The 24815-nt window shown below is 41.6% G+C and overlaps 1 protein-coding gene across 1 annotated transcript in view; it reads left to right on the top strand.

The window, feature by feature from the left end:
- The first annotated feature begins 2344 nt into the window (after positions 1–2344).
- CDK5RAP1 (CDK5 regulatory subunit associated protein 1) overlaps positions 2345–24815 on the top strand; it is a 42224-nt gene continuing 19753 nt past the window's right edge. The window contains 11 exon segments of the mRNA XM_065891992.1: positions 2345–2401; positions 2404–2506; positions 5196–5299; positions 5917–5951; positions 6979–7079; positions 8997–9207; positions 11013–11133; positions 15801–16031; positions 17268–17365; positions 18067–18122; positions 23925–24055. Of these exon segments, the coding sequence (XP_065748064.1) occupies positions 2345–2401; positions 2404–2506; positions 5196–5299; positions 5917–5951; positions 6979–7079; positions 8997–9207; positions 11013–11133; positions 15801–16031; positions 17268–17365; positions 18067–18122; positions 23925–24055 (1248 nt within the window).

Below are 24815 nucleotides of genomic sequence, written 5' to 3'. Positions count from 1 at the left end.
TCGCGTCTTAACCACAATGCTCTATACCCACCATCAAAGGAGGTGTGGGCTGCAATTGTTCAGTTACTGAAGACTTACTGTATGCCAAGTTAGGTTTTAACATCTTTAATTCTCGCAACACCTCTGAGAGGTGGGTATTATTTTTATCCTTATTTTACAGATGTGGAATTGGTGGCTCAGAGGTAGGAATTTGACTTTCCTGAGGTCACACAACAAGTAAGGGGCAGAAACGGGTGACTTTAAAGTTCACACTAAAAGTCTGCTGTTCTCTGTCACCTGAAAGTAGGTTGGCATTGCTCCTGCCTAAAGTGCTGGTGGCATGTACAGCAGGTGATCGCGTTGGAGAAGTAACAGGCCACATCTGCTCATTTTATATGTATAGCACCTGCCATGTTACTAGAATGGGAGATACTAAGAATATAGAAATGAATGAGATTTGTTCCCTGCTTTCAGAGACCTCTGGCTTACAAGGGATAAGCAGTAATTAACAGCAAAGTGTGATGAGTCTTGTGATAGTTATAAGGAGGCTTTGGGAACCTAGGGGAGGACCCCTAGACTTTGGCGGTGGTGGCCAGGAAAGGCTTCCAGGAGGAAGCAGAGACCTAAAAGTAGTGTAGGAGTTGGCCACATCAGTTGAGCAAAGATACACCAGCCCTAGAAAACAGCATGTGTAAAAGCCTAGAAGCTAGTGAAGATCAGTACAAAGATGTCTGGTATGGCTGGAGTGAGGTAGTCAGGCTGGAGGTGTGGGGTCCATTAAGAATATGTGGTGGAAAGTAAGTCTCCGCCTTTTGTACTTTGAATCACCTAGGTTCCTTCCTGGGAGGCACCCACTGTTTCTTATGCATTCTAGAGATATTGTGTGCATTTACAAATATGTACCTGAATATTCATGTCTTCTTTCCTGCACAGATTTGTGGATGGCCCGCTATATCTAGTATAGCACTTTGCTTCTTTGCTTTTTTGTCATGTATAGCTTCAACCTCACTTTCTAACGGTTGGATCTTATTCCATTGTATGGATGTAATGTGACTTATTTAACTAGTCCCCTATGGGTGACATTTAGATCTTTCCCGTTTCTTTGCTATTAGAAACACTGCTGCATCAAATATCCTTATGCATAGGTTGTTTTGCACATGAGTCTATCTGTAGGATAAATACCTAGGAATGGAACTGCTTGGTCAAAGGGTTTTTGTGTGTGTGTGTTTTTTTAAATTAATTTTTATTGGAGTATAGTTGACTTACAGTATTGTGTTAGTTTCTGCTGTACAGCAAAGTGAATCAGTTATACGTATACATATATTCACTCTTTTTTAGGTTCTTTTCCCATGTAGGTCATTACAGAGTACTGAGTAGAGTTCCCTGTGCTATACAGTAGGTTCTTATTAGTTATCTAGGGTTTGTGTGTTTGTAATTTTGATGGAAGGTGGCAAATTGCTCTCTGTAAAGGTTGTGCCATTTTCCATCTCTCTCCCCCAGCCATATGTGAGAGAGTCTGGGTGGGAAGTTTGAAGGGCAGTAATCTGAGACTCTTGGAGGTCGAAAGTAGTCACCGATCAGGCATATGGTGCCCCCATGTTAGATACTTTACTTTTGAAGGAACCCCAAAGAAGATGCCCTCAGTAAATGGTTTTCACAGTGTGGGGAGGCGGTGTAGCAAGGTGGCTAGGGACACAGGCTTTGTTGTAATAGAGACCTTTATTTGAATCCCGACTCTGCTGCTTACTGGCTGTGGGAGCTTAGGTAAGTCCCTCAGCCTTTCTGTCTATTTCCTCCTTTCTGAATGGGGATAATAATAGTGTCTGTTGCCTATGTTACCCAGGATGCTGTGAAGGTTTAAAGAGCTGATACACTTAAAGCCCTTGGAACTGTTCCTGGCACAAGGTGCTACTTTGTTATTTTGTCAGGGCTTCTCATTTCATCTCTACCACCCCTTTGTTTTGAAAACAGACTACCTGGATTTGCGTCTCATCTCTGGCACTTCTTTGTGTGATATTCGGCAAGTTGCCTCAGTTTTTTTCACCTGTAAAATATTATTAAGGGGACAATATTATTAAGAGTGCCTTCTTGGGTTTTTGTGAGGATTAAATGTATTAATACACTTGGAAGTGCTTAGAGCAGTGCCCTGTATATAGTGTTCAATAAATGTTGGTGATGTCTGTCATTCTCTTGCAGTCTTTGGGCTGTTTTAGTGCCATGCATCCTTTACAGTGTGTCCTCCAAGCACAGAGATGTCTGAGGTGGGGGCCCTTGACCTCTGTGTCCTGGCTGCTGCTTAGGACCTGCAGGGCACACAGTGGTGTCCGCAGCTCTGCAGGTCCCAGTCCAGAGAGGCGGCAGGAGGATGGAGTTTGGAAGGATTTCAGCTCCAGACTGGCCACTGGACCGACTTTTCAGCATTTTTTAAGAAGTGCTTCAGTTCCTCAAGAGAAACCGTCTACTCCAGATGTGGAGGACCCACCCCCATATCTCACAGTGGATGATCTTTTAGGAAGACAGAGAAAAGGTTGGTTTTACTTTACTTCTCTTTGGACTTCCTGCTTTACTCCTTTCCAGTATCTGTAGTCTGATTCTTTCTTTCTTTATTTTTTTGGCTACGTTGGGTATTCATTTCTGCACGCGGGCTTTCTGGGCTACTCTTGACTGCGGGGTGCGGGCTTCTGATTGCAGCGGCTTCTCTTAGTTGCAGAGCACGGGCTCTAGGCATGTGGACTTCAGTAGTTGCAGCACGCGGGCTTCAGTAGTTGTGGTGCGTGGGCTCAGTAGTTGCATCGTGAGGGCTCCAGGGCACGCAGGCTTCAGTAGTTGTGACGCATGGGCTTAGTTTCTCCATGGCACGTGGGATCTTCCTGGACCAGAGCTCGAACCCATGTCCCCTGGGTTGGCAGGCAGATTCTTAACCACGGTGCCACCAGGGACGTCCGATAGTCTGATTCTTAACAGGTCTTTTATTACAGACGTGGCTTTGGAGGGTTAACAGAGTGGGAAGGCTGCTAAGTTATGGAATTGTCAGACTCTACCAAGTAACAATAATATAAAGGAACTTATAGTTTTGGTACACGCAACTTGTGGGTAGAAGTCCTGGGTAGTCCTCTTTTTAGTTACCTTTGGAAACCCTTATGATCTCTATTCTGATTTTTAGATCATCCTAAGTTATAAGGTAGGTTTCATAATTGGTGCTGTAGAAAATCAGTATGCTTAGGCAGAGGTTTTCTGAGAAACATAATGCACTCAGTAAAAATGCCTTAAAAAAAACGTTTGAGGGCTTCCCTAGTGGCACAGTGGTTAAGTATCCACCTGCCAATGCAAGGGACACGGGTTTGAGCCCTGGCCTGGGAAGATCCCACATGCCGTGGAGCAACTAAGCCCATGCGCCACTACTACTGAGCCTGCGCTCTAGAGCCCATGAGCCACAACTACTGAGCCTGCATGCCACAGCTACTGAAGCCTGCGTGCCTAGAGCCCGTGCTCCGCAGCAAGAGAAGCCACGACAATGAGAAGCCTGCAGACCACAACGAAGAGTAGCCGCCGCTCACCGCAACTAGAGGAAGCCCGCACACAGCAATGAAGACCCAATACAGCCAAAAAAAAAAAGGTTGAAGAGACATTAAGAGACAACCAGATCTCTCCCCTTTTGCACTGTTTCAAAAAAAAAATTTCCCTTTATAATTCTTAATGATTTGGTTGCAGTCATATGGTGCAAATTATTTGTAATGTGCTATTTTCATTTAATATTCTTCCAAATACTAGTCTTGTTTTTTTTTTTTTCAAATACTAGTCTTAATAATTAAATTTAAAAACATTGGTGCAAAATATCACATGCTGTACCATGATGTTTTCCAATTGTTGGGACATTAGGTTGTCTCAAAAATTTTTATATTATAAATAACACTATAATAAGTGCCTCATATATATGTATACAGATACATGCATATATAGATAGCTTCTTTAAAAATTTTATTCTGGAATAAATTTCTAGGAGTTGAATTGGTAAATCAAGGAGTCTGTATACCTTGTGACTCCTGCTCAGTATTTTGTAGTCCTTTAACATTTGTTGTTCCCTTCAGTGTCTCCCTGACATAAGTTTGGTGTTTTCTTTTTTTATACAAGGGAAGTGAGCCAAGGAAGGTTTAAAAAAAAAATCCTGATTGTTTCTTTTTTTTAAAAATTACTGATCTTTTCTATTGGTTTTCATGTGATTATCCTTCAACTTCTAACTCCATTTAGAATTTATTTGGGTTTGTAGATTAAAGTGCGTTGGTGGACACAGGGGTTGAAATAGGAATTTACTTTGAAGGGTCTTACTACGGTGTGAAATTGAGGTTCTTGTAACTTGGTGCAAATGTGTTTTATGTCATGTTAGCCATGCTTGCTTTCACTTAAGACGTTTGAAGTTACTGTAGGAAGTTGCCTCATTTTTATTTTGTGGCTTTATGTACCCTCTGGCCACTGCTGCTCCCTCCAGAGTCTGGAGAACCTCATTTTGAGAAGGAGGAGTGTAACATATGGATTTTTTAAAAAATAAATTTATTTGTTTTGTTTATTTATTACTTTTGGCTGCATTGGGTCTTCGTTGCTATGCATGGGCTTCTCATTACAGTGGCTCCTCTTGTTGCGGAGCACGGGCTCTAGGCACACGGGCTTCAGTAGTTGTGGCTTGCAAGCTCTAGAGCATAGGCTCAGTAGTTGTGGCTCGTGGGCTCTAGAGCACAGGCTCAGTAGTTGTGGCTCACGGGCTTAGTTGCTCCGCAGCATATAGGATCTTCCCGGACCAGGGCTCGAACCCATGTCCCCTGCATTGGCAGGCGGATTCTTAACCACTGCGCCACCAGGGAAGCTCTAACATGGATTTAAATTTATTTCCCCCAGGTTGATAATTATTGTCAACTAGTTCTCCCCTTTCTAATTGTTTTTATAACCATATTTCCTGATTCTCAGGTGCATGTTTTCTCCATTTTAAAATGATACGGCTTGTAATTGGTGTGTGTATATAATGTAGTATTTCTTTTGTTCTGAAAGGCTGTCATTAATTTGGGGGTACATCTGGCAATTACTGATGCCTTAGAATTGAGGCAACAGGGGACTTAGCGGCTAACCAGTTGCCTCAGGTGTTTCTGGGGCATTTGGGGAGGCGCCCTTTTGAGACATGCGGTCCCTTTTCATCTGCCTACAGTGGAATTGCCCTCTCATTGCAGTCTACCTTGAGACCTATGGCTGCCAGATGAATGTGAATGACACAGAGATAGCCTGGTCCATCTTACAGAAGAGTGGCTACCTCCGGACCAGTAACCTTCAGGAGGTACACACATTTCCTGCTTCCCCTTGTTTCCTGGGCGAGATTCTGCATGTGTGCCAGTTCTTGGGTGGAGTTTCATGAGCAGGCTGTGGCCTAGTGAGAGTGAGTTCCCTTGAGGAAAGTGCAGTGTGGGACTGAGCTGTACTTTTGTTGCAGTTATTTTTGAAACTTTTAAGGTAGTGCTCATCTTCAGGCAAAGAACTAGGTTAAAAATGGGCTGTGATGGGCTTCCCTGGTGGCGCAGTGGTTGAGAGTCCGCCTGCCAATGCAGGGGACATGGGTTCGTGCCCCGGTCCAGGAAGATCCCACATGCCGCGGAGCGGCTGGGCCTGCGCGTCCGGAGCCTGTGCTCCGCGACGGGAGAGGCCACAATTAATGGGTACAGGTTTTAGTTGGGGAAGTTGAAGTAGTTGTGGAGGTTGATGGTGGTGATAGCTGCACAGCAGTGTGAATGTACATAATGCTACTGAACTGTACACTTAAAAATGGTTAAAATGGTAAATTTTCTGTTATGTGTGTTTCACCACAATCTGAAAAAAAAAAAAGGGCTGTGGGCAGTGATTCTAAAAGGTTAATTTCAAAGATCATAATTTTCTTTTTTTTCCTTGCTCTCCACCCAGGCTGATGTGGTCCTCCTTGTCACATGTTCTATCAGGTGGGAATTTGTTCTTTACCTAGAGAGTGAATATATCTTATATAATAATGCCAGAGCCAACGGTGCCAGGCTGGCCCTACCTATGGAGATGAGCCAGTGGATTTGCAGTTTTACACCAGTGGAGATAGTAATGGTAGCATGTCAGGTCTTGTACTGAGTACTATACGTGCACTAACTAATTCTCACAACAACCCTATGAGGTAGGTGCTGTTATCAAACTCATTTTATTGATGAGGAAACTGAGAGTGTGCTGAGTTGCCCAGCTTTTCCTTGGGTTTTTCTTGCAGCCAATGGCACATGTTCGTGATGTACCTCACATCATAAGGGCTAGGTACCGTCCGTGGTCAGGGACAGAGTTCTTCTGAACAGAGATGGGTGGCATCCATCAGAAGTGAACATACCCTGTTCATGACTTTGTCTCTGTGTACAAGGCATGTTGGTGTTATGTTTCCTCAGCTGGCTATACTGTCAATTAATTAATCCAGCATTTTTGTCCTGAGGGTCTTGGCTGCAAGACATTGGACTAGGTTCTTTGAGAGATTCCGAAATGAACCCTTCCTCCATGGAGCCTGACTTTAAGGAGTCTGGTCTGATATGGGAACTAAGACACATACACAAATAGCTCTAACATCTGGCAGAAAGCACTAGGTAAAAAAATCAAACAGTAAAAAGAAATTGCTGAGTACAGGGAATAGAATAGTTAAAGTGACAGGAGAACAAACTCTCCAACAGAGGAGAGTTGGGGAGGGCTTTGTGGAGTAGATTGTTTTTGATTTTGGCTTAAAGGCTTGTCAGGATTTGGAGATGTTCAGGGAGGGCATCATTCTAGGAATAGTTTTGGCCACACCGCATGGCTTTCAGGATCTTAGTTCCCCAACCAGGGATTGAACCTGTGTCTTTGCAGTGAAAGCATGGAGTCCTAACCACTATACTGCCAGGGAATTCCCATTCTTCCCATTTTCTTGCTCTTTTAGATTGCTTTGTAGTTTATTTTCAGGTTCAGGTCTACCTTTTTTGACCTCTGCAGGGAGAAGGCTGAACAGACCATCTGGAATCGTTTACATCAGCTCAAATCCTTGAAGTCAAAACGGCTCCGCTCCCGAGTGCCTCTGAGGATTGGGATTCTAGGTATCTGGTAATTTGCAGATTTTGTGAGTTTTGTGAGACTTGGGCTCCATGTAGCTTTATATGCTAGGATTTCCCTTAGAGGCTGGATTCCCAGTGGTGAAGAAATCTTATACAATCTTATACATGCCGTTCAACTCTTATACTTAATGTCAGAGGCTGTAGGATTAAATGAGATAAAGCTCATAAGAGGGCTTTTCTTAGTGCCTTAAAGTAATAGGTACTGTACTCAGAAAGTGATCTGTCCTCACTAGGCTGATGGGGCTCATGGTGGCGCAGAGTAGTGGACAGGAGAGAGTTTGGAGTCTGAAGGGGCCGCTTGAATTTACCACGTAGGCACCTTTTATCTTGACTCCTGAAGCATGCCCAAGTGAAGATCTAATTATTCACTGACCAGTATAATAGCCACTAGTCACTTGTGGTCATTTAAATTTAATTACACTTAAATAATATTAAAAATTCACTTCTTCAGTCTCACTAGCCACATATCGACTGCTCAGTAGCCACACTTGACTAGTGCTACCAGTTTGAACAGTGTAGATACAGCACATTACCATTGTCTTAGAAAGTTCTATTGGACAGCTCTGGTATAGATAGCTGGGAGGAATATTTCAAAAATAAATATTCTGTACCCTCATGGTCCCAGAATTTAGTCAATGTACTTAACCTTAAAATAGACTGTGTCCATTGTGGAATAGTTAAATTAATTCTTGGTGATGATGGGTCGAAACACAGGTTGGAGCATATCCTTTATTACACAGATTAATGTACTAAGTGATGCAGGAGGATGGAAAGATTAGCTAGAATGTTTTGTTCCATTCCAGTTCCTTCATTATAGAAGCCCCTGGGTATATATCTGTTAGGAATGTCAGAAATCCCCCAAATAGTTTTTTTTTTTTAATTGTGGTAAAGTATATGTAACATAAAGTTTACTGTTCGGACCCTTTTAGATGAACAGTCCAGTGGTATTAAGTACATTCACATTGTTGTGCAGCCATCACCTCCGTCCATTTCAGGATCTTTTTCATCTTCCCAAACTGAAACTCCACACCAATTAAGTAATGACTCCCCATTCCTCCCTCACTTCAGTCCCTGGCAACCACCATTCTACTCTCTGCCTCTGTGAATTTTACTGCTCTGGGTACTTCGTATAAATGGAATCATACAACATTTTGGTGACTGGCTTTTTTCACTTAGCATAATACCCTCAAGGTTCATCCAGGCTGTAGCTTGTGTCAGACTTTCCTTCCTTTTTAAGGCTGAATAATATTCCATTGTATGTATATATCACATCTGTTTATGGACGCTCAGATTGCTTCCACTTTTTGGCTATTGTGAATGATGCTGCTATACACGGTTGTACAGCCAAGAATAGTTCTTAAACCAGTGTTTTTAAAGGTTTTTTTTTAATAATGGGTTTTTAAATTGTATAGTTTTACTAATAGTGGTATTCTTGATTATGGAAGATACCAGCGTAGATGGATAACTCATTTCTTATAGGTTTTAATAAGTATTATGGGCAACAAGAGGGATAAAGTGTGTAAGTGCAGATGTATATAAATAAGTTTTATTTTAATAAATCAAGTTCCTGACACAAAATAGTTTTTATTTGTAGCACCAAGTAATTTTCAATTGAAAAAAGAGGTGGTTCATGTCTAGAAAGGTTTTTGGATGGTGGTTTCATTTTTTCCAGGCATTTAATTGAATTGCTATAGAGCTCTTTTCCTGTGGTTTTCTTATATAGGAATATGCAGGTTCCAGAGGTATAGAAGTGTTGGGCAAATTTGAGGGATGCTGCTAAACTCTTAGAGAAGTTTCTGTGACCTGGTCTCTCATCCAGCTGGAGAGAATGTGTACTAAAAAGAAGTGAGACGAGATGAATTTGGGAACAGGTCTTAGCTTATTTCTTTTCCCTCCCAGGCTGCATGGCTGAGAGATTGAAGGAGGAGATCCTCAACAGAGAGAAAACGGTGGATATTTTGGCTGGTCCAGATGCCTACAGGGACCTTCCTCGGCTGCTTGCTGTTGCCGAGTCAGGCCAGAAAGCTGCCAATGTTCTGCTCTCTATGGATGAGACCTATGCTGATGTCTTGCCAGTCCAGATGAGCCCCAGTGCCACTTCTGCTTTTGTGTGAGTCACTGACCAAGAGATGGGGAGTCAGCTAGCTTCTCCTTTCTTACTTTTAAAATAACATGTTAATTTTTATTACATTAAAAAAATTAATGCACATAGTACAAAAAACTGAAGACAAAAGATGGCATAGTAAGACTCCCTCACACCTGTCATCCTCAGTCTCCTAGGCTCCCTCTCAGAGGCAGCCATGTTAGGAGTTTCTTATATAATCCTTTCAGAGGTATTCTTTGCACATGCATTCATGTATATAATATGGAATCTTTCCTACCCTCCCTTCTATACTCTTATTATTTTTTTCACTTAAAATATCTAGAGCTTTCAGGATCTTTTTGTCCCCTCCTCTGATCTTTTAAGTTAAAAAAAGAAGATCTGATGACAAAATAGTTCATGTTTGTTGAAGAATATGTGGAAAGATAGAAAAACATAAAGAAGAGAGTAAGAATTACCTATACTCCTACCAGCTAATGATAAAACACTATTATCAGTTTGGTGTGTATCACTCTGTTCTTTCTTCTGTGTTTGTATGTGTATGCTTTGTGTATATTTATAAAAATTGGCTCTTGGTGTACTTGGTTTTATAACCTTTTCATATTTAAAATAATGTACATTTGTTATGTCATGAAATTTTCTCTAACAGATTGGCAAATAGGCTTATAGCCTATTTTTGTAAATAAAGTTTTATTGTAATACAGCCATACCCATTTGTTTATATATTATCTGTGGCTGCTTTTGCCACTACAATATCAGAATTGAGTAGTTGTGAGGAGGATGAGTCTCTACTGTATAGTCTGCAAAACCTCAAATATTTACCATCTGTTTTTTTACGGAAAAAGTTTGCCAACCTCTCATTTTAATGGCTGTCCAATACTGTTGTTGGAATGCTTTATAAAAATTAATAGCTAACATTTATTTAACAGTCCTTCAGTGAACATCTTTACTATACATCTATCCATCATTATTTCCTTAAGATAAATTTAGGCTTTTATATACATGATGCAATGAAAGAGGGTGATGTAACTTAGATACTTAGCATTTGGATCAGGAATGAGTGAGAGATGCAGAACCTTGTGTTTTAAATCCAAGGTCTCCATTTCTAATACACTCTTTTTTTTTTTTTTTTTGTGGTACGCGGGCCTCTCACAGTTGTGGCCTCTTCTGTTGCGGAGCACAGGCTCCGGACGCGCAGGCTCAGCGGCCATGGCTTACGGGCCCGGCCACTCCACGGCATCTGGGATCTTCCCGGACCTGGGCACGAACCCGTGTCCCCTGCATCGGCAGGCAGACTCAACCACTGTGCCACCAGGGAAGCCCCCTAATACACTCTTTATAGTATTTATTTTTTTCTGGTCTAGATTTAAAGAGTTCAAAAATATGTAAATATAAACAGAAAGTCCAGGTGCGGTACGTCTGCAACCCATTCATTCGCCACTGCGATCCCTTAGGGTAACCACTGCATCCACCAGTTACAGTTTGGTTTATATCTGTATGATTAACACATAATAATTTTTTTTTTTGGCCGTGTTTTGCAACTTGTGGGATCTCATTTCCCCGACCAGGGATCGAACCCAGGCCGTGGCAGTGAAAGCCTGGAATCCTAACCACTAGGCCACCAGGGAACTCCCCATAATAGTTTTTAAAGATAAAAAATGTCTGCTTTATTGCTTCTTAGATCTCCGATTGGTCCAGTGTGAGCCTGTTGCCAAGAGAATTCAGAGCCAAAGGATAATGCCAAGGGAGCTGCTCCTTGGGTTGGACCAGGCCATCCTGCTCCTGTTACTAAGTTCTGGTGCTTTCCTCCCCAGGTCTATCATGCGAGGCTGTGACAACATGTGCAGCTACTGCATTGTTCCTTTCACACGTGGCCGGGAGAGGAGTCGGCCTGTTGCCTCCATTCTGGAGGAAGTGAGGAAGCTTTCTGAGCAGGTGAAAAATTCTCCAGCCCTTCTTACTGTGAGCGTGTTTGTGGGAGGATGAGGACAACCTTTCTAGTTTTGCAGCCTGTGCTGTCTCTAAGCTGTACAAGTTTAGAACCATACCTGGCCAGAAGGAAATACCTGGGTATACATCTTGGGTTTGCTGCCCAGGAATTATAGGCAGATCCACTGAGAGGTTTGCTTGGGCGGCAGGACAGTAGAATGGAGAGAGCGTGAGTCAGATGATTGTGAATTCTGGCTCCACCATTCTCTGGCTTGATGCCCTGGCATAGGTCACTTAACTATCTTCTTCAAAACACGGTTTCCCCATCTATGAAAAGAGGGTAGATACCTTCTTTGCTAGGTTATTGGAAGGACTGTTACTGGAAGGACAGTTGTTACTGGCACTTAGTAAGTTTTTAGAGAATGATTTATTAGTCTGTCTTTGTATTCTAGGCTATTCCCAAATCTCTTGTTCATTTTATCACTGAGCCAGCTCACTGGTTGGGGGACAGAGTTTAGGTGAGGGTAGTGAATCAGATCAGAGGCCAGAGGGGAGATATCTCCTGCCTTCCTCCTATTGGGAGCTGGTCCCTCAGCCCTTGAGGTCTCTCCCTAACTCTAGGCCCTAATATTCCAGCCCTGCAAAAGAGGACAATAGGTGGGAATACAGAGCTTTTCTTCCACTTGAGTCTCTGTGTTTTCTTACTTGCTTGGCTTAGGAACCATGGGAGGCTAGCCCCTGCTCCAGTTCTAAGTCAACAGTTTGCCTTTGTTTGTGCACTCGGGCATGCTCTCTTCTCTTCTCCCATCCCCAGATTCTCAGTTCCCTGATTCGGTCTCTGGCTGCTTACAGGCACTGTGAGTATTCTTCATACCTTACCTCACCCAGTGCTATCCAAAGTGGTCTAAAGTGGTCTCCTTCCTCTCCCCTTCCAGCTCCCCAGTAGTACCAAAACTCACTCCTTTGGTAAGGAGATATTCTGTTTAAATAGACTGAGGTGATGACAAAAACCCCCTAACTTTTCTAGGGTATTTGCATATAAAAGAAGGAACTTAATAACATTAAAGTGAATCTTAGTGAATTCAAAGACACTGACTTATGAAAAATTAAGATTCTGCATTGTGTGTGTGTGTTTTTAAAAATTAATTAATTAATTTGGCTGCATCGTGTCTTAGTTGTGGCACTTGGGACCTTCGTTGTGGGATGCAGGATCTTTTGTTGCAGCGCGTGGGCTTAGTTGCCCCGCAGCATGTGGGATCTTAGTTCCCTGACCAGGGATTGAACCTGTGTCCCCTGCAGTGGAAGCGTGGAGTCCCACCCACTGGACTGCCCGGGAAGTCCCTGAAATTTAATAATCGTTACATTTTGCTATATTTACTTTATTTTTTTTGTTGTTAAGTATCTCAGAGTACAGCATGACATTTCACCCTTAAGGGATTGTGCATCCCTAAAAAAAAATAAGGATATTTTCAATACCATTAATTCCTCTAAGAGGATTAACAAAAAATGCTAAATATCTTTTCATTTTAGTCCACGCATATTCAAATTTTCCCAATTGTCCCATAACTCTTTTTTCATTTGGTCATTACATCTCTTTATATGTGTGTGTTTTACTTAGTTTTTTTTTTTTTTTTTTTTTTTTTTGCGGTACGTGGGCCTCTCACTGTTGTGGCCTCTCCCGTTGCAGAGCACAGGCTCCGGACGCGCAGGCTCAGCGGCCATGGCTCACGGGCCCAGCCGCTCCGCGGCACATGGGATCCTCCCAGACCGGGGCACGAACCCGCGGCCCCTGCATCGGCAGGCAGACTCTCAACCACTGCGCCACCAGGGAAGCCCTACTTAGTTTTATATCACTATCTTTTAAAAAAAATTTCTGGTTTGGAATAACTTCAAACTTTTCTGTAAGAAAAGTTGCAAAGATAGTTACCTCTAATGTTAACATCTCACTTAACTTTGGTACATTTCTTACAACTAAAAGATTAGCATTGGTATATTATCGTTAACTAACTTCAGACTTTATTCTGATTTTGCCAGTTTCCCCACTAATGTCTTCTTTCTGGATCCAGTCCAGGATCCATGTTGCATTTAGTATACCCTGTTTTTTTAAGCTAACATTATGTCACAACTTGTAAAAATAAATAGTCTTTATGGAGACTCGGGTTTTGACAGTTAAATGTATTGCATGGTCCTGGAGTGGGATTCTAATCAGGGGAAAAAAAATGTTTAAAAAAATTACATATGTGGCTTCCCTGGTGGCGCAGTGGTTGAGAGTCCGCCTGCCGATGCAGGGGACACAGGTTCGTGCTCCGGTCCGGGAAGATACCATATGCCGCGGAGCGGCTGGGCCCGTGAGCCATGGCCGCTGAGCCTGCGCATCTGGAGCCTGTGCTCCGCAACGGGAGAGGCCAGAGCAGTGAGAGGCTCACATACTGCAAAAAAAAAAAAAAAATTACATATTTTAATGTGATTGTGATGTCATTGCCTAAGCAAGGTTGTATCCTGTCTGTGATGGTGTGAACATTTTCTCATGTCATTAACAGCTTTTAATTTATTTTTGTAGTTGTGTGGCCTTCCTTGGTATGGATGCACTATGATTTACTTGTAGGACAGCAGCTTTCGATTTGCTTTCAGTTCTTCCTCTGTTAAAACAGTGCTGTGTAGAAGTACATCTCTATGCATTAATCTTTGTCCATCTTAATAGTTATATCTATAAGATAAATTTCTAGACATGCCGTTGCTGAATAAAGATTAAGAAAAAAAGTTATAAAGGACATAGGACAGTTGGTGAAAATTTGGCTTATGGAATGTGGATTAGATAATATTATCAATATTTCTGATTTTGATAATTGTCCTGTGACTACTGTTATATAAGAAAATATTCCTATATGTTGAAATATTTAGAAGTAAAAGAGTATGATGTTTGCAACTTATTCTCAGAAGACTTAGAAAAATGTGTGCTTGCGTGTGTGTGTAGAGAGACAAAGTATATACATGAGGTGTGAATGTGAATAATAAAGAAATAGGACACAATGTTAACAGTTATTGAATCTGGGCAAATAGTATGTGGGAGTTTTTTTTTTTTTTTAATTAAAAATAAATAATTTATTTATTTGGCTGTGTTGGGTCTTAGATGTGGCATGTGGGATCTTTTCATTGTGGCGCATGGGCTCTTTGTTGCGGTGTGCGAGTTTCTCTCTAGTTGTGGCATGCGGGCTCCAGAGCACTTGGGCTCATTAGTTATGGCACGTGGGCTCTCCAGTTGTGGTGCGTGGGCTCCAGAGTGCGCAAGCTCAGTAGTTGCAGCGCGGGCTTAGTTGCCCCACAGCATGTGGCATCTTAATTCCCTGACCAGGGATTGAACCTGCTTCCCTAGCATTGGAAAGCGGATTCTTAACCACTGGACCACCAGGGAAGTCCTGGTAGTTTTTTACACCATTGCAATTTTTCTATAAGTTTGAAGTTATGTCAAAATAAAATTATAAAAAATAGTCTTTATAGAAACCATTATTCTTCTTTCTGAACTTTTACAATGCAAATTTTCAAACAGACAGGTTGAAAGACTAGTCTAATAAACATGATTATTAATATTTTGTCATATGTCCTTTATCTGCCTACCTCTGTAGATATATAAATATATTTTTTCTGAACCATTTGAAAGTAAGTGGTAGTCATCAGGCCACTTTGCCCTGCATCCGTCAGTATGTATCTTCTCAGAATAAAGAATTTTCCCCTTCATAACCATAATACCATTATCATTTGTAGGAAATTTAACAATTAACTAATATTCTCTAACACACAGCCCATATTCAAAATTTATTAATTTATCCAAAAATATCTTGTTACTGTTCTGTTTTCAAACCAAGATCCTATCAAGATTTGTACAGTTTTGTTTGATTGTATTGTAATATTTCTTCAAACTCTCTTAATCTAAAACAGTCCTTTCACTTTTTTTTTTTTTGTTTGTTTGTTTGTTTGTTTTTTGCGGTACACGGGCCTCTCACTGTTGTGGCCTCTCCCGTTGCGGAGCACAGGCTCCGGACACGCAGGCTCAGCGGCCATGGCTCATGAGCCCAGCTGCCCTGCTGCATGTGGGATCTTCCCAGACCAGGGCATGAACCCGTGTCCCCTGAATCGGCAGGTGGACTCTCAACCACTGCGCCACCAGGGAAGCCCCCCTTTCACTTTTTTGTTGTGTGTCTTAAATGATGCATTAGACATGTCTGGGTTTGGCTGATTGCTTCCTCATGTTGTCATTTAAAATATTGCCCTGAATTCTGGTAAACTGGAAGTTAGGTGTAAAAGCTTGATGGGATTTAGACTAAATGTTTTTGGCAAGAATACTTCATAGGTGATGGTTATATAACATTCAGTGGACAGAATGGTGTCATAACTTGATTTTGGGTGTTATCAATTAGCCATTATTATTGAACATGGGGCTTGAATCCAGCTTTTTTGCTATTCTAAAAAATGCTTTGAAGATTTTTTACGTAAGGTTTTATTCTGAAGTTCATTTCTTCAGACAAGGTGCCCAAGCATGAAATTATTGGGTTAAAGACAGAGTACATTTATGGATGGCTCTTGGTAGGTTTAGCTAATTTTACTTAGAGATTTGGTATGAAGCTGCCAAACATGTTTTAAAATTGCTTCCAGTATATTTATTTTCCGTTTTTCAGGGGCTGAAAGAAGTGACACTCCTTGGTCAGAATGTTAATAGTTTTCGGGACAATTCAGAGGTCCAGTTCAACAATGCAGTGTCCACCAACCTTAGCCGTGGCTTTTCTACCAACTATAAAGCCAAGCAAGGGGGCCTTCGTTTTGCTTACCTTCTGGATCAGGTCTCCAGAATAGATCCTGAAATGAGGATTCGTTTCACCTCTCCCCACCCCAAGGACTTTCCTGATGAGGTGAGTATTGAGAGTTTAGTGTGTCGAACTGACATCAGTATCCTTAAGCATGCCAAAGGCTGCAGCCAGTAGCATGCAGCAGAGACATCCGTCCTCAGAGGATCAGGGGATCCTGTGGTGTATTACTATATATTGCCCTCTGAATCTACCCATCCTTTGGAAAGATTTGAAGTCTCCCGAGGTGGGGGCAAGTAAAGGACTGATACTAAGACCACCAGTGGGACCATGAGGGCTGTGTGGAGAGAGGTTTTATTACAGGATGTTGTGGGAAGGGCAGGTGGGGGGGCAGTGTGATGCAGTGTGAAACAGTCTAGACTTTGGCCTCAGAGCTGAGTTCAGTCCTGGCTCTTCCACTGCTTTACCAGTAGGGGTGACCTTTTCAACTTGTCATTTTTGTTTGTAAAATGGTTAATAATCACTTCCTGCTTTGGGTTATTGAGAAATAGATATAACAGGTAGAACGTACTCGGCAATATGCTTGGCATGTAGTATGTAGCTCACGTGTGAAACCTTTTTTTGGAAGGTTTTTTGTGTTGGTGAAATGTCTGTCTTTTGGCCCCACCCCTACTTTTTCCCCTCTGTGTTATTTGTCTTATTGAGTTGTGAAAGTTCTTTATGTATTCTTAATACAAATCATGTCAGTATTTTGTATTACAAAGTGAGGCCACTTTGTAATACAAAGAGAGTGAGGCCTCTCACTGTCGTGGCCTCTCCCATTGCGGAGCACAGGCTCCGGATGCGCAGGCTCAGTGGCCATGGCTCATGGGCCCAGCCACTCCGTGGCATGTGGGATCTTCCCGGACCGGGGCACGAACCCATGTCCCCTGCATCGGCAGGCGGACTCTCAACCACTGGGCCACCAGGGAAGCCCTAGTTTTAGTTTCTTGATGGTATCTTTTAAAGTGGCTAATTAGTTTGTAAGCTGGATGAAACAAATGCTGTTTTTCCTTTCTTGCCTCTGTTGGCACTACCCCTGTATAGCCCCATGGCTTGAATCTGACCTCTGCTTACTTTCTTCACTCTTTGAAAGCAGAGGTGCTATCAGGTGAAATGTCTGGGACAGACAGAACGTGGATTGAGCAAAGTAAAGATTTTCGGTAATTTATATGTTTGGTTTAGTCAGCCTCTTAATTCTCAAAAATTAACCTTGGTGGAGAAACAGTGGGGGGTGGTATTCCTTTCTGCAAGATTCTTTGGTGTGACTTTGATGACCTTTAATGTGTTCTATTTGATCAGGTTCTGCAACTGATTCACGAGAGAGACAATATCTGTAAACAGATCCACCTACCAGCCCAGAGTGGAAGCAGCCGTGTATTGGAGGCCATGCGGAGGGGGTCAGACTTGCTTGCGGGGTGGGGGGTGGGGGCACCCCATACCTTTCCATGTTTCCTTAAGGACCAAGCAGTGTCTAAGAACCTAGTGTAGTGTGTGGCACACAGTAGCTGCTCACTAAATATTTATTACATGAGTAAACCCATGGACATTATAACTTGCTTCTGTTCATTCTATAAGTATAGACCGAGGACTAGATCACTCATTTCATTTGTTTAGCATGTGTTTTATTAAGCACCTACTGTGTGGCACACTGAGATTTTAATCCTTTAGCTTTTAACATTAAAGGTTTTTAGGTCTTAGAATTTAAATATAGCTCCATGTATTCACTCACTTTGGGAATAGTAAGTATAGCAAAGATAAGACTGAAAGGATCATGTGACAAATGGCAAGCTGTATGGAACTAGTCATTTCCTTGTATTCCACATTGGCAAAGAGTTTTAGAGATATTAAATGTTAATTTATCTTCATTTCTTAGTTAAATAAAAACATCTATTTAGAGTAATTTATGTTCTTGAATTAAAATTTTATAGGCTTTGGATTAGGTTATAGTACAGGATTTGGATCAAAAGGACTCTTCTGGATACTTACTCTTGTACTGTCCTATGTGAATGAGAAGTAATTACATGTGATTAGTTCATTATAGCATTCATTTAAAGAAGATTGGTTCATCTAAGCGTTTTCTTTTTGTACTTTATTGCAGATATTCAAGAGAAGCTTATGTGGAGTTAATTCGTCATATCAGAGAGTCTATCCCAGGTACGTTTAAGAAACATATTTTGCTTAGCACGTTACTCTACCAGTGACCCCAGTCTTCTTGGTCAGATACAGGCAACACCTGTGGTAGTACTTGTGTCAACTTTCTCACTTCCTTTGCTCCTTTTCCTTTCTCTCTTTCTCTTCTTTCCGATTTTTTAATATCTTGGTCTTGCTAGATATACTCAGAGGTGTGGATTAGCTTGTGGCCTCAGGTACTAAAGGGATTCCTTTTCTATAGTCTTTGTGTTTCTGAACACATGAGAGAAACCTCGTTCCAGCTCGTTAGCTGGCAAAGTTATAGTCTAAATTAGTTCTGATTTGGGAGCAATTGATATCTTTAAAAATGTGTACTTAGAGGTAATTCCTTTCTTGTTATCGTAACCCTTACTCCCCTTTCTCTTTTCCCTTCCTCCGAATAAAATTACTCTGTAAGTCTTTTAGTTTAGATTTGTTGACAATGTCTACATTGTTTTACAAATTTCTAATTATTGTAACTTGTGTTCTGTACCAATACTTTCATTTGGATGGGACAGGATAGTGTGGAGGTTCTCTGGGCTGCAGTTTTCTCATCTGTAACATGGAGTTAATAGTACTCACCTTATTGGATTGTTGGGATAATTAAATAAATTAAAGTGTGTTGGAACATTGTGTTTAACTTCAAAAGTATATGTTTGGATGAGGTACTGAAACATTCTTCATGATAGATTGCATGCTGGGTCATGCAAACCATGGGAAATTTAAGGAAACTGAAGTCATATCAAGCACCTTTTCTAGCCACAACATTGTGAGATTAGAAATCAACTACAAGAAAAAAACTGTAAAAAACACAAACACATGGAGGCTAAAAAATGGATTGCTGAAGAAATCAAAGAGGAAATCAAAAAATTCCTAGATACAAATGAAAATGAAAACATGATGATCTAAAACTTTTGGGACACAGCAAAAGCAGTTCTAAGAGGGAAGTTTATTTATTTATTTATTTATTTAAAATTTATTTATTTATTTTTATTTGGTTGTGCCAGGGCTTAGTTGTGGCAGGTGGGCTCCTTAGTTGCGGTTCACTGGCTCCTTAGTTGGAGCACACGGGCTCCTTAGTTGTGGCATGTGAACTCTTAGTTGTGGCATGTGTGTGGGATATAGCTCCCTGACCAGTGATCGAACCCGGGCCCCCAGCATTGGGAGCGCAGAGTCCTAACCACTGCGGCACCAGGGAAGTCCCTAAGAAGGAAGTTTATAGCAATATAATCTTACCTTAGGAGACAAGAAAAACCTCAAACCACCTAACCTTACACCAGAAGCAACTAGAGAAAGGAGAACAAACAAAACCCATAGTTAGCAGAAGGAAAGAAATCTTAAAGATCAGAGCAGAAATAAATGAAATAGAGATGAAGAAAACAACAGAAAAGATAAACTAAACCTGGTTCTTTGAAAAGATAAACAAAATTGATAAACCTTTGGCTTATATATAAGAATATAAGGGAAAGGGCTCAAATCAATAAAATCAGAAATGAGGGAATTCCCTGGCAATCCGGTGGTTAGAACTCCTTGATTCCCCTGCAGGGGGCAAGGGTTTGTTCCTGGTTGGGGAACTAAGATCCCTAAGATTCCATATGCCATGTAGCACAGCCAAAAAAAAAAAGAAATGAAAATGAAGAAGTTACAACTGATACCACAGAAATACAAAGGATCATAAGAGACTACTACAAGCAACTATTTGCCAATAAAATGGACAACCTAGAAGAAATGGATGAGTTCTTAGAAAGGTAAAATCTTCCAAGTCTGAACCAGGAAGAAGTAAAATATGAACAGTCCAATTGCAAGTACTGAAATTGAAACTGTGATTAAAAAACTTCCAACAAGGGACTTCCCTGGTGGCACAGTGGTTAAGAATCCACATGCCAAAGCAGGGGATGGGGGTTTGAGCCCTGGTCCGGGAAGATCCCACATGCCCTGGAGCAGCTAAGCCCGTGTGCCACATCTACTGAGCCTGTGCTCTAGAGCCCGTGGGCCACAACTGCTGAGCCCATATGCCATAACTGCTGAAGCCCACGTGCCTAGAGCCTGTGCTCCACAACAGAAGAGGGCACTGCGATGAGAAGCCTGCACACTGCAACGAAGAGTAGCCCCTGCTTGCCACAACTGGAGAAAGCCTGCACACAACAACGAAGACCCAACGCAGCAATAAATAAATAGATAGATAGATAGACAGACAAACCCACCCCCCAAACTTCCAACAAACAAAAATCCAGGACAAGCTGGCTTCACAGGCAAATTGTGTCAAACATTTAGAGAAGAGTTAACACTTATCCTTCTGAAACTATTCCAAAAAATTGCAGAGGAAGGAACACTCCCAAACTCATCCTGTGAGGCCACCATCACCCTGATTCCAAAACCAAAGATACCACAAAAAGAAAATTACAGGCCAATATCACTGATGAACATAGACGCAAAAATCCTCAACAAAATACTAGCAAACTGAATCCAACAGTACATTGAAAGGATCATATACCATGATCAAGTGGGATTTATCCCAGGGATGTAAGGATTTTTTTCAATATCCACAAATCAGTGTGATATACCACATTAAGAAACTGAAGAGTAGGGGCTTTCCTGGTGGCGCAGTGGTTGAGAGTCCGCCTGCCAATGCAGGGGACACGGGTTCGTGCCCCGGTCTGGGAAGATCCCACATGCCGCGGAGTGGCTGGCCTCGTGAGCCATGGCCGCTGAGCCTGCGCATCTGGAGCCTGTGCTCCACAACGGGAGAGGCCACAACGGTGAGAGGCCCGTGTACCACAAAAAAAAAAAAAAAAAAAAAAAGAAACCGAAGAGTACAAACCATGTGATCATCTCAGTAGATGCAGAAAAAGCTTTTGACAAAATTCTACACCCATTTGTGATAAAAACTCTCCAGAAAGTGGGCATAGAGGGAACCTAACAACATAATAAAGGCTATATATGACAAACCCACAGCTAACATCATACTTAAGGGTGAAAAGCTGAAAGCATTTCCTCTAAGATCAGGAACAAGACACTTTTTTTTTTTTTTTTTAATTTTTTTTTTTTTTTGCAGTACGTGGGCCTCTCATTGTTGTGGCCTCTCCTGTTGCGGAGCACAGGCTCCGGACGCACAGGTTCAGCAGCCATGGCTCACGGGCCCAGCCGCTCTGTGGCATGTGGAATCTTCCCAGACCGGGGCACGAACCCATGTCCCCTGCATCGGCAGGCGGACTCTCAACCACTGCGCCACCAGGGAACCCCAAGGAACAAGACACTTTTATTCAGCACAGTTTTGGAAGTCCTAGCCATGGCAATCAGAGAAGAAAAAGAAATAAAAGGAATCCAGATTGGAAAAGAAGAAGTAAAACTGTCACTGTTTGCAGATGACATGATGCTATACACAGAAAATCCTAAAGATGCTACCAGAAAACTACTAGAGCTCATCAATGAATGTGGTAAAGTTGCTGGGTACAAAATTAATGTACAGAAATCTGTTGCATTTCTATACACTAGCAACAAAAGATCAGAAAGAGAAATTAAACAATCCCATTTACCATTGCATCAAAAAGAATAAAATACCTAGGAATAAACCTACCTAATGGGCAAAAGACCTGTACTCTGAAAACTATAAAACACTATCAGACGAAAGTTAAGAAACTATAAGATCAAAGAAATTGAAGATGACACAAACAGATGGAAAGATATACTGCGTTCTTGGATTGGAAGAATCAATATTGTCAAAATGATTATACTACCCAAGGCAATCTACAGATTCAGTGCAATCCCTATCAAATTACCAATGGCGTTTTTCACAGAACTAGAACAAGCAATTTTAAAATTTATATGGAAACATAAAAGATGCCGAATATCCAAAGCAATCCTGAGAAAGAAAAATGGAGCTGGAGGAATCAAGCTCCCTGACTTCAGACTATACAAAAACTTACAGTCATCAAAAGAGTATGGTACTGGCACAAAAACAGAAATATAGATCATTGGAACAGGATAGAAAGCCCAGAAATAAACGCACACATCTATGGTCAATTAATCTATGACAAAGGAGGTAAGAATATACAGTGGAGAAAAGACAGTCTCTTCAGTAAGTGGTGCTGGGAAAACTGGACAGCTACATGTAAAAGAATGAATTTAGAACATTCTCTAACACCATACACAAAAATAAACTCAAAATGGTTTAAAGACCCAAATGTAAGACTGGATACTATAAAACTCTTAGAGGAAAACATAGACAGGACACTCTTTGACATACATGGCAGCAGTATCTTTTTTTTTGGCCATGCCACATGGCTTGAGAGATCTTAGTTCCCCAACCAAGGATTGAACCCAGGCTATGGCAGTGAAAGCGCCAAGTCCTAACCACTGGACCACCAGGGAATTCCTGCAGCAATATCTTTTTTGGATCCACTTCCTAAAGTAATGAAGATAAAAACAAAAATAAACAAATGGGAGCTAATTCAACTTAAAAAGCTTTTGTACAGCAAAGGAAACCGTAAACGAAAAGACAAGCCACAGAATGGGAGAAAATATTTGCAAACGAAGCGACCGACAAGGGATTAATCTCCAAGACAGACAAACAGCTCGTGCAGCTTAGTATCAAAAAACAAACAGCCCAATCCAAAAATGGGCAGAAGACTTAAATAGACATTTCTCCATAGAAGACATACAGATGGCCAAAGAGCTCATGAAAAGCTGCTCAACATTGCTAATTGTCAGAGAAATGCAAATCAAAACTACAATAAGGTATCACCTTACACTGGTCAGAATGGCCATCATCAAAAAATCTTCCGACAATAAATGCTGGAGAGAGTGTGGAGAAAAGGGAACCCTCCTACACTGTTGATGATAATGTAAATTGGTACAGCTACTGTGGAGACAACCATATGGAGACAACCACTATGGAGGCAACCTCCATATTGGTACAACCAGTTTGGATGTTCCTTAAAAAACTATATATAGAGCTTCCATATGATCCAGTAATCTTACTCCTGGGCATATATCCCAAGAAAACCATAATTCGAAAAGATGCATGCACCCAGTGTTCATTGCAGCATTATTTACAGTATCCAAGACATGGAAGCAACCTAAATGTCCATCGACAGGAATGGATAAAGAAGGTGTGGTACATATATACAATGGAATATTACTCAGCCATAAAAAAGAATGAAATAATGCCATTTGCAGCAGTGTGGATGGACCAAGAGTTTATCATACTAAGTGCAGTAAGTCAGACAAAGACAAATAACATATGATGTCAATTATAAGTGGAATTCATAAAACAGATAATCAACAAGGACCTACTGTATAGCACAGGGAACTCTACTCAATATTCTGTAATACCTAAATATATGGGAAAAGAATCTGAAAAAGAATGGATATATGTATATGTAAAACTGAATCACTTTGCTGTGCACCTGAAACTAACGCAACATTGTAAATCAAATATACCCCAATATAAGATAAAAATTAAATTAAAAAAAGTTAAAGCAGGACAAATTTGAAAATACGGACTCCTACTGTGTCCCTAAATCCAATATTTGAAGTGAAAAATACCTTTTCTAGCACTGAGGGGAATGTAGACTGAGAAGCCAGGCTCTGGCATGGGAACCTTGTTGATGAGCAGGCCTTTACCTCCTTGCTCTATAATAACTGTTCCGTTTTACTTGCACACGGGTTAGCTAGCTCCAGGGAAGGCCTTACAGTCTCTATCCTTCCCTCCGTAATCCACAGGTACCAAAGGCTTCTCTTAAAGGTAAGCAGCAGTGACATGCTGTCTTTTGTTGTGTGTCACAGGTGTGAGCCTCAGCAGCGATTTCATCGCTGGCTTTTGTGGTGAGACGGAGGAAGATCACCTCCAGACAGTGTCTTTGCTTCAGGAAGTTCAGTACAACACGGGCTTCCTCTTTGCCTATAGCATGAGACAGGTGAGTCCTGGGCTGGGGGAGGAGCTACTTCTATGCTGAGACTGACACCATTCCTGACCAGTTTCTGGTTGATTGTGGACAGCTGGGAAGAAAAGAAAGTGGCAGCGAGGCTGTCCTTGAGAAACCACAAGGATCTTACCATTCATTTCTTTATTTTTTCTAATAAACCTGTCTACCCTTTTATACAGTTCAGCAATTTGAGATGAAAAACAATTGTGCTAATATTCCTCTTCATTAGAATATTTAAAATTATGTTTAGGTTGTTCAGAATTTGAAAGTGGAGGGAAGGGCACTGTTCTCTTTAAAAGAAACCGAAAATCTTTCATTAATATGCAGAACTTCTTTTTTGGCCAACAGATGTGATTTGTTTTACAGAGGCTCCTTGTTGCCCTCCTAGCCATCCTCAGCCTTTTTTTTTTTTTTTCTCGGTACGCGGACCTCTCACTGTTGTGGCCTCTCCCGTTGCGGAGCACAGGCTCCGGACGCGCAGGCTCAGTGGCCATGGCTCATGGGCCCAGCCGCTCCACGGCATGTGGGATCTTCCCAGACCGGGGCACGAACCCGTGTCCCCTGCATCGGCAGGCGGACTCTCAACCACTGCGCCACCAGGGAAGCCCGAGAAATTCTTTTTAATGCTAGAGTTGGGAAGTGAGTTTTCAGTGTGAGGTGGAAGCATATCCTATGGGCATTGAAGGTGAGTGTTTACTTGGAGTCTAATTCCTAGATTAGGGTTAAGGTCCTAGAGGCTTAATCAAGTAGC

This window comes from Phocoena phocoena, chromosome 15 (genome assembly GCF_963924675.1).
Source record: "Phocoena phocoena chromosome 15, mPhoPho1.1, whole genome shotgun sequence".
NCBI classification, from domain to species: domain Eukaryota; kingdom Metazoa; phylum Chordata; class Mammalia; order Artiodactyla; family Phocoenidae; genus Phocoena; species Phocoena phocoena.
This window is presented reverse-complemented; position numbering and strand designations above follow the sequence as displayed.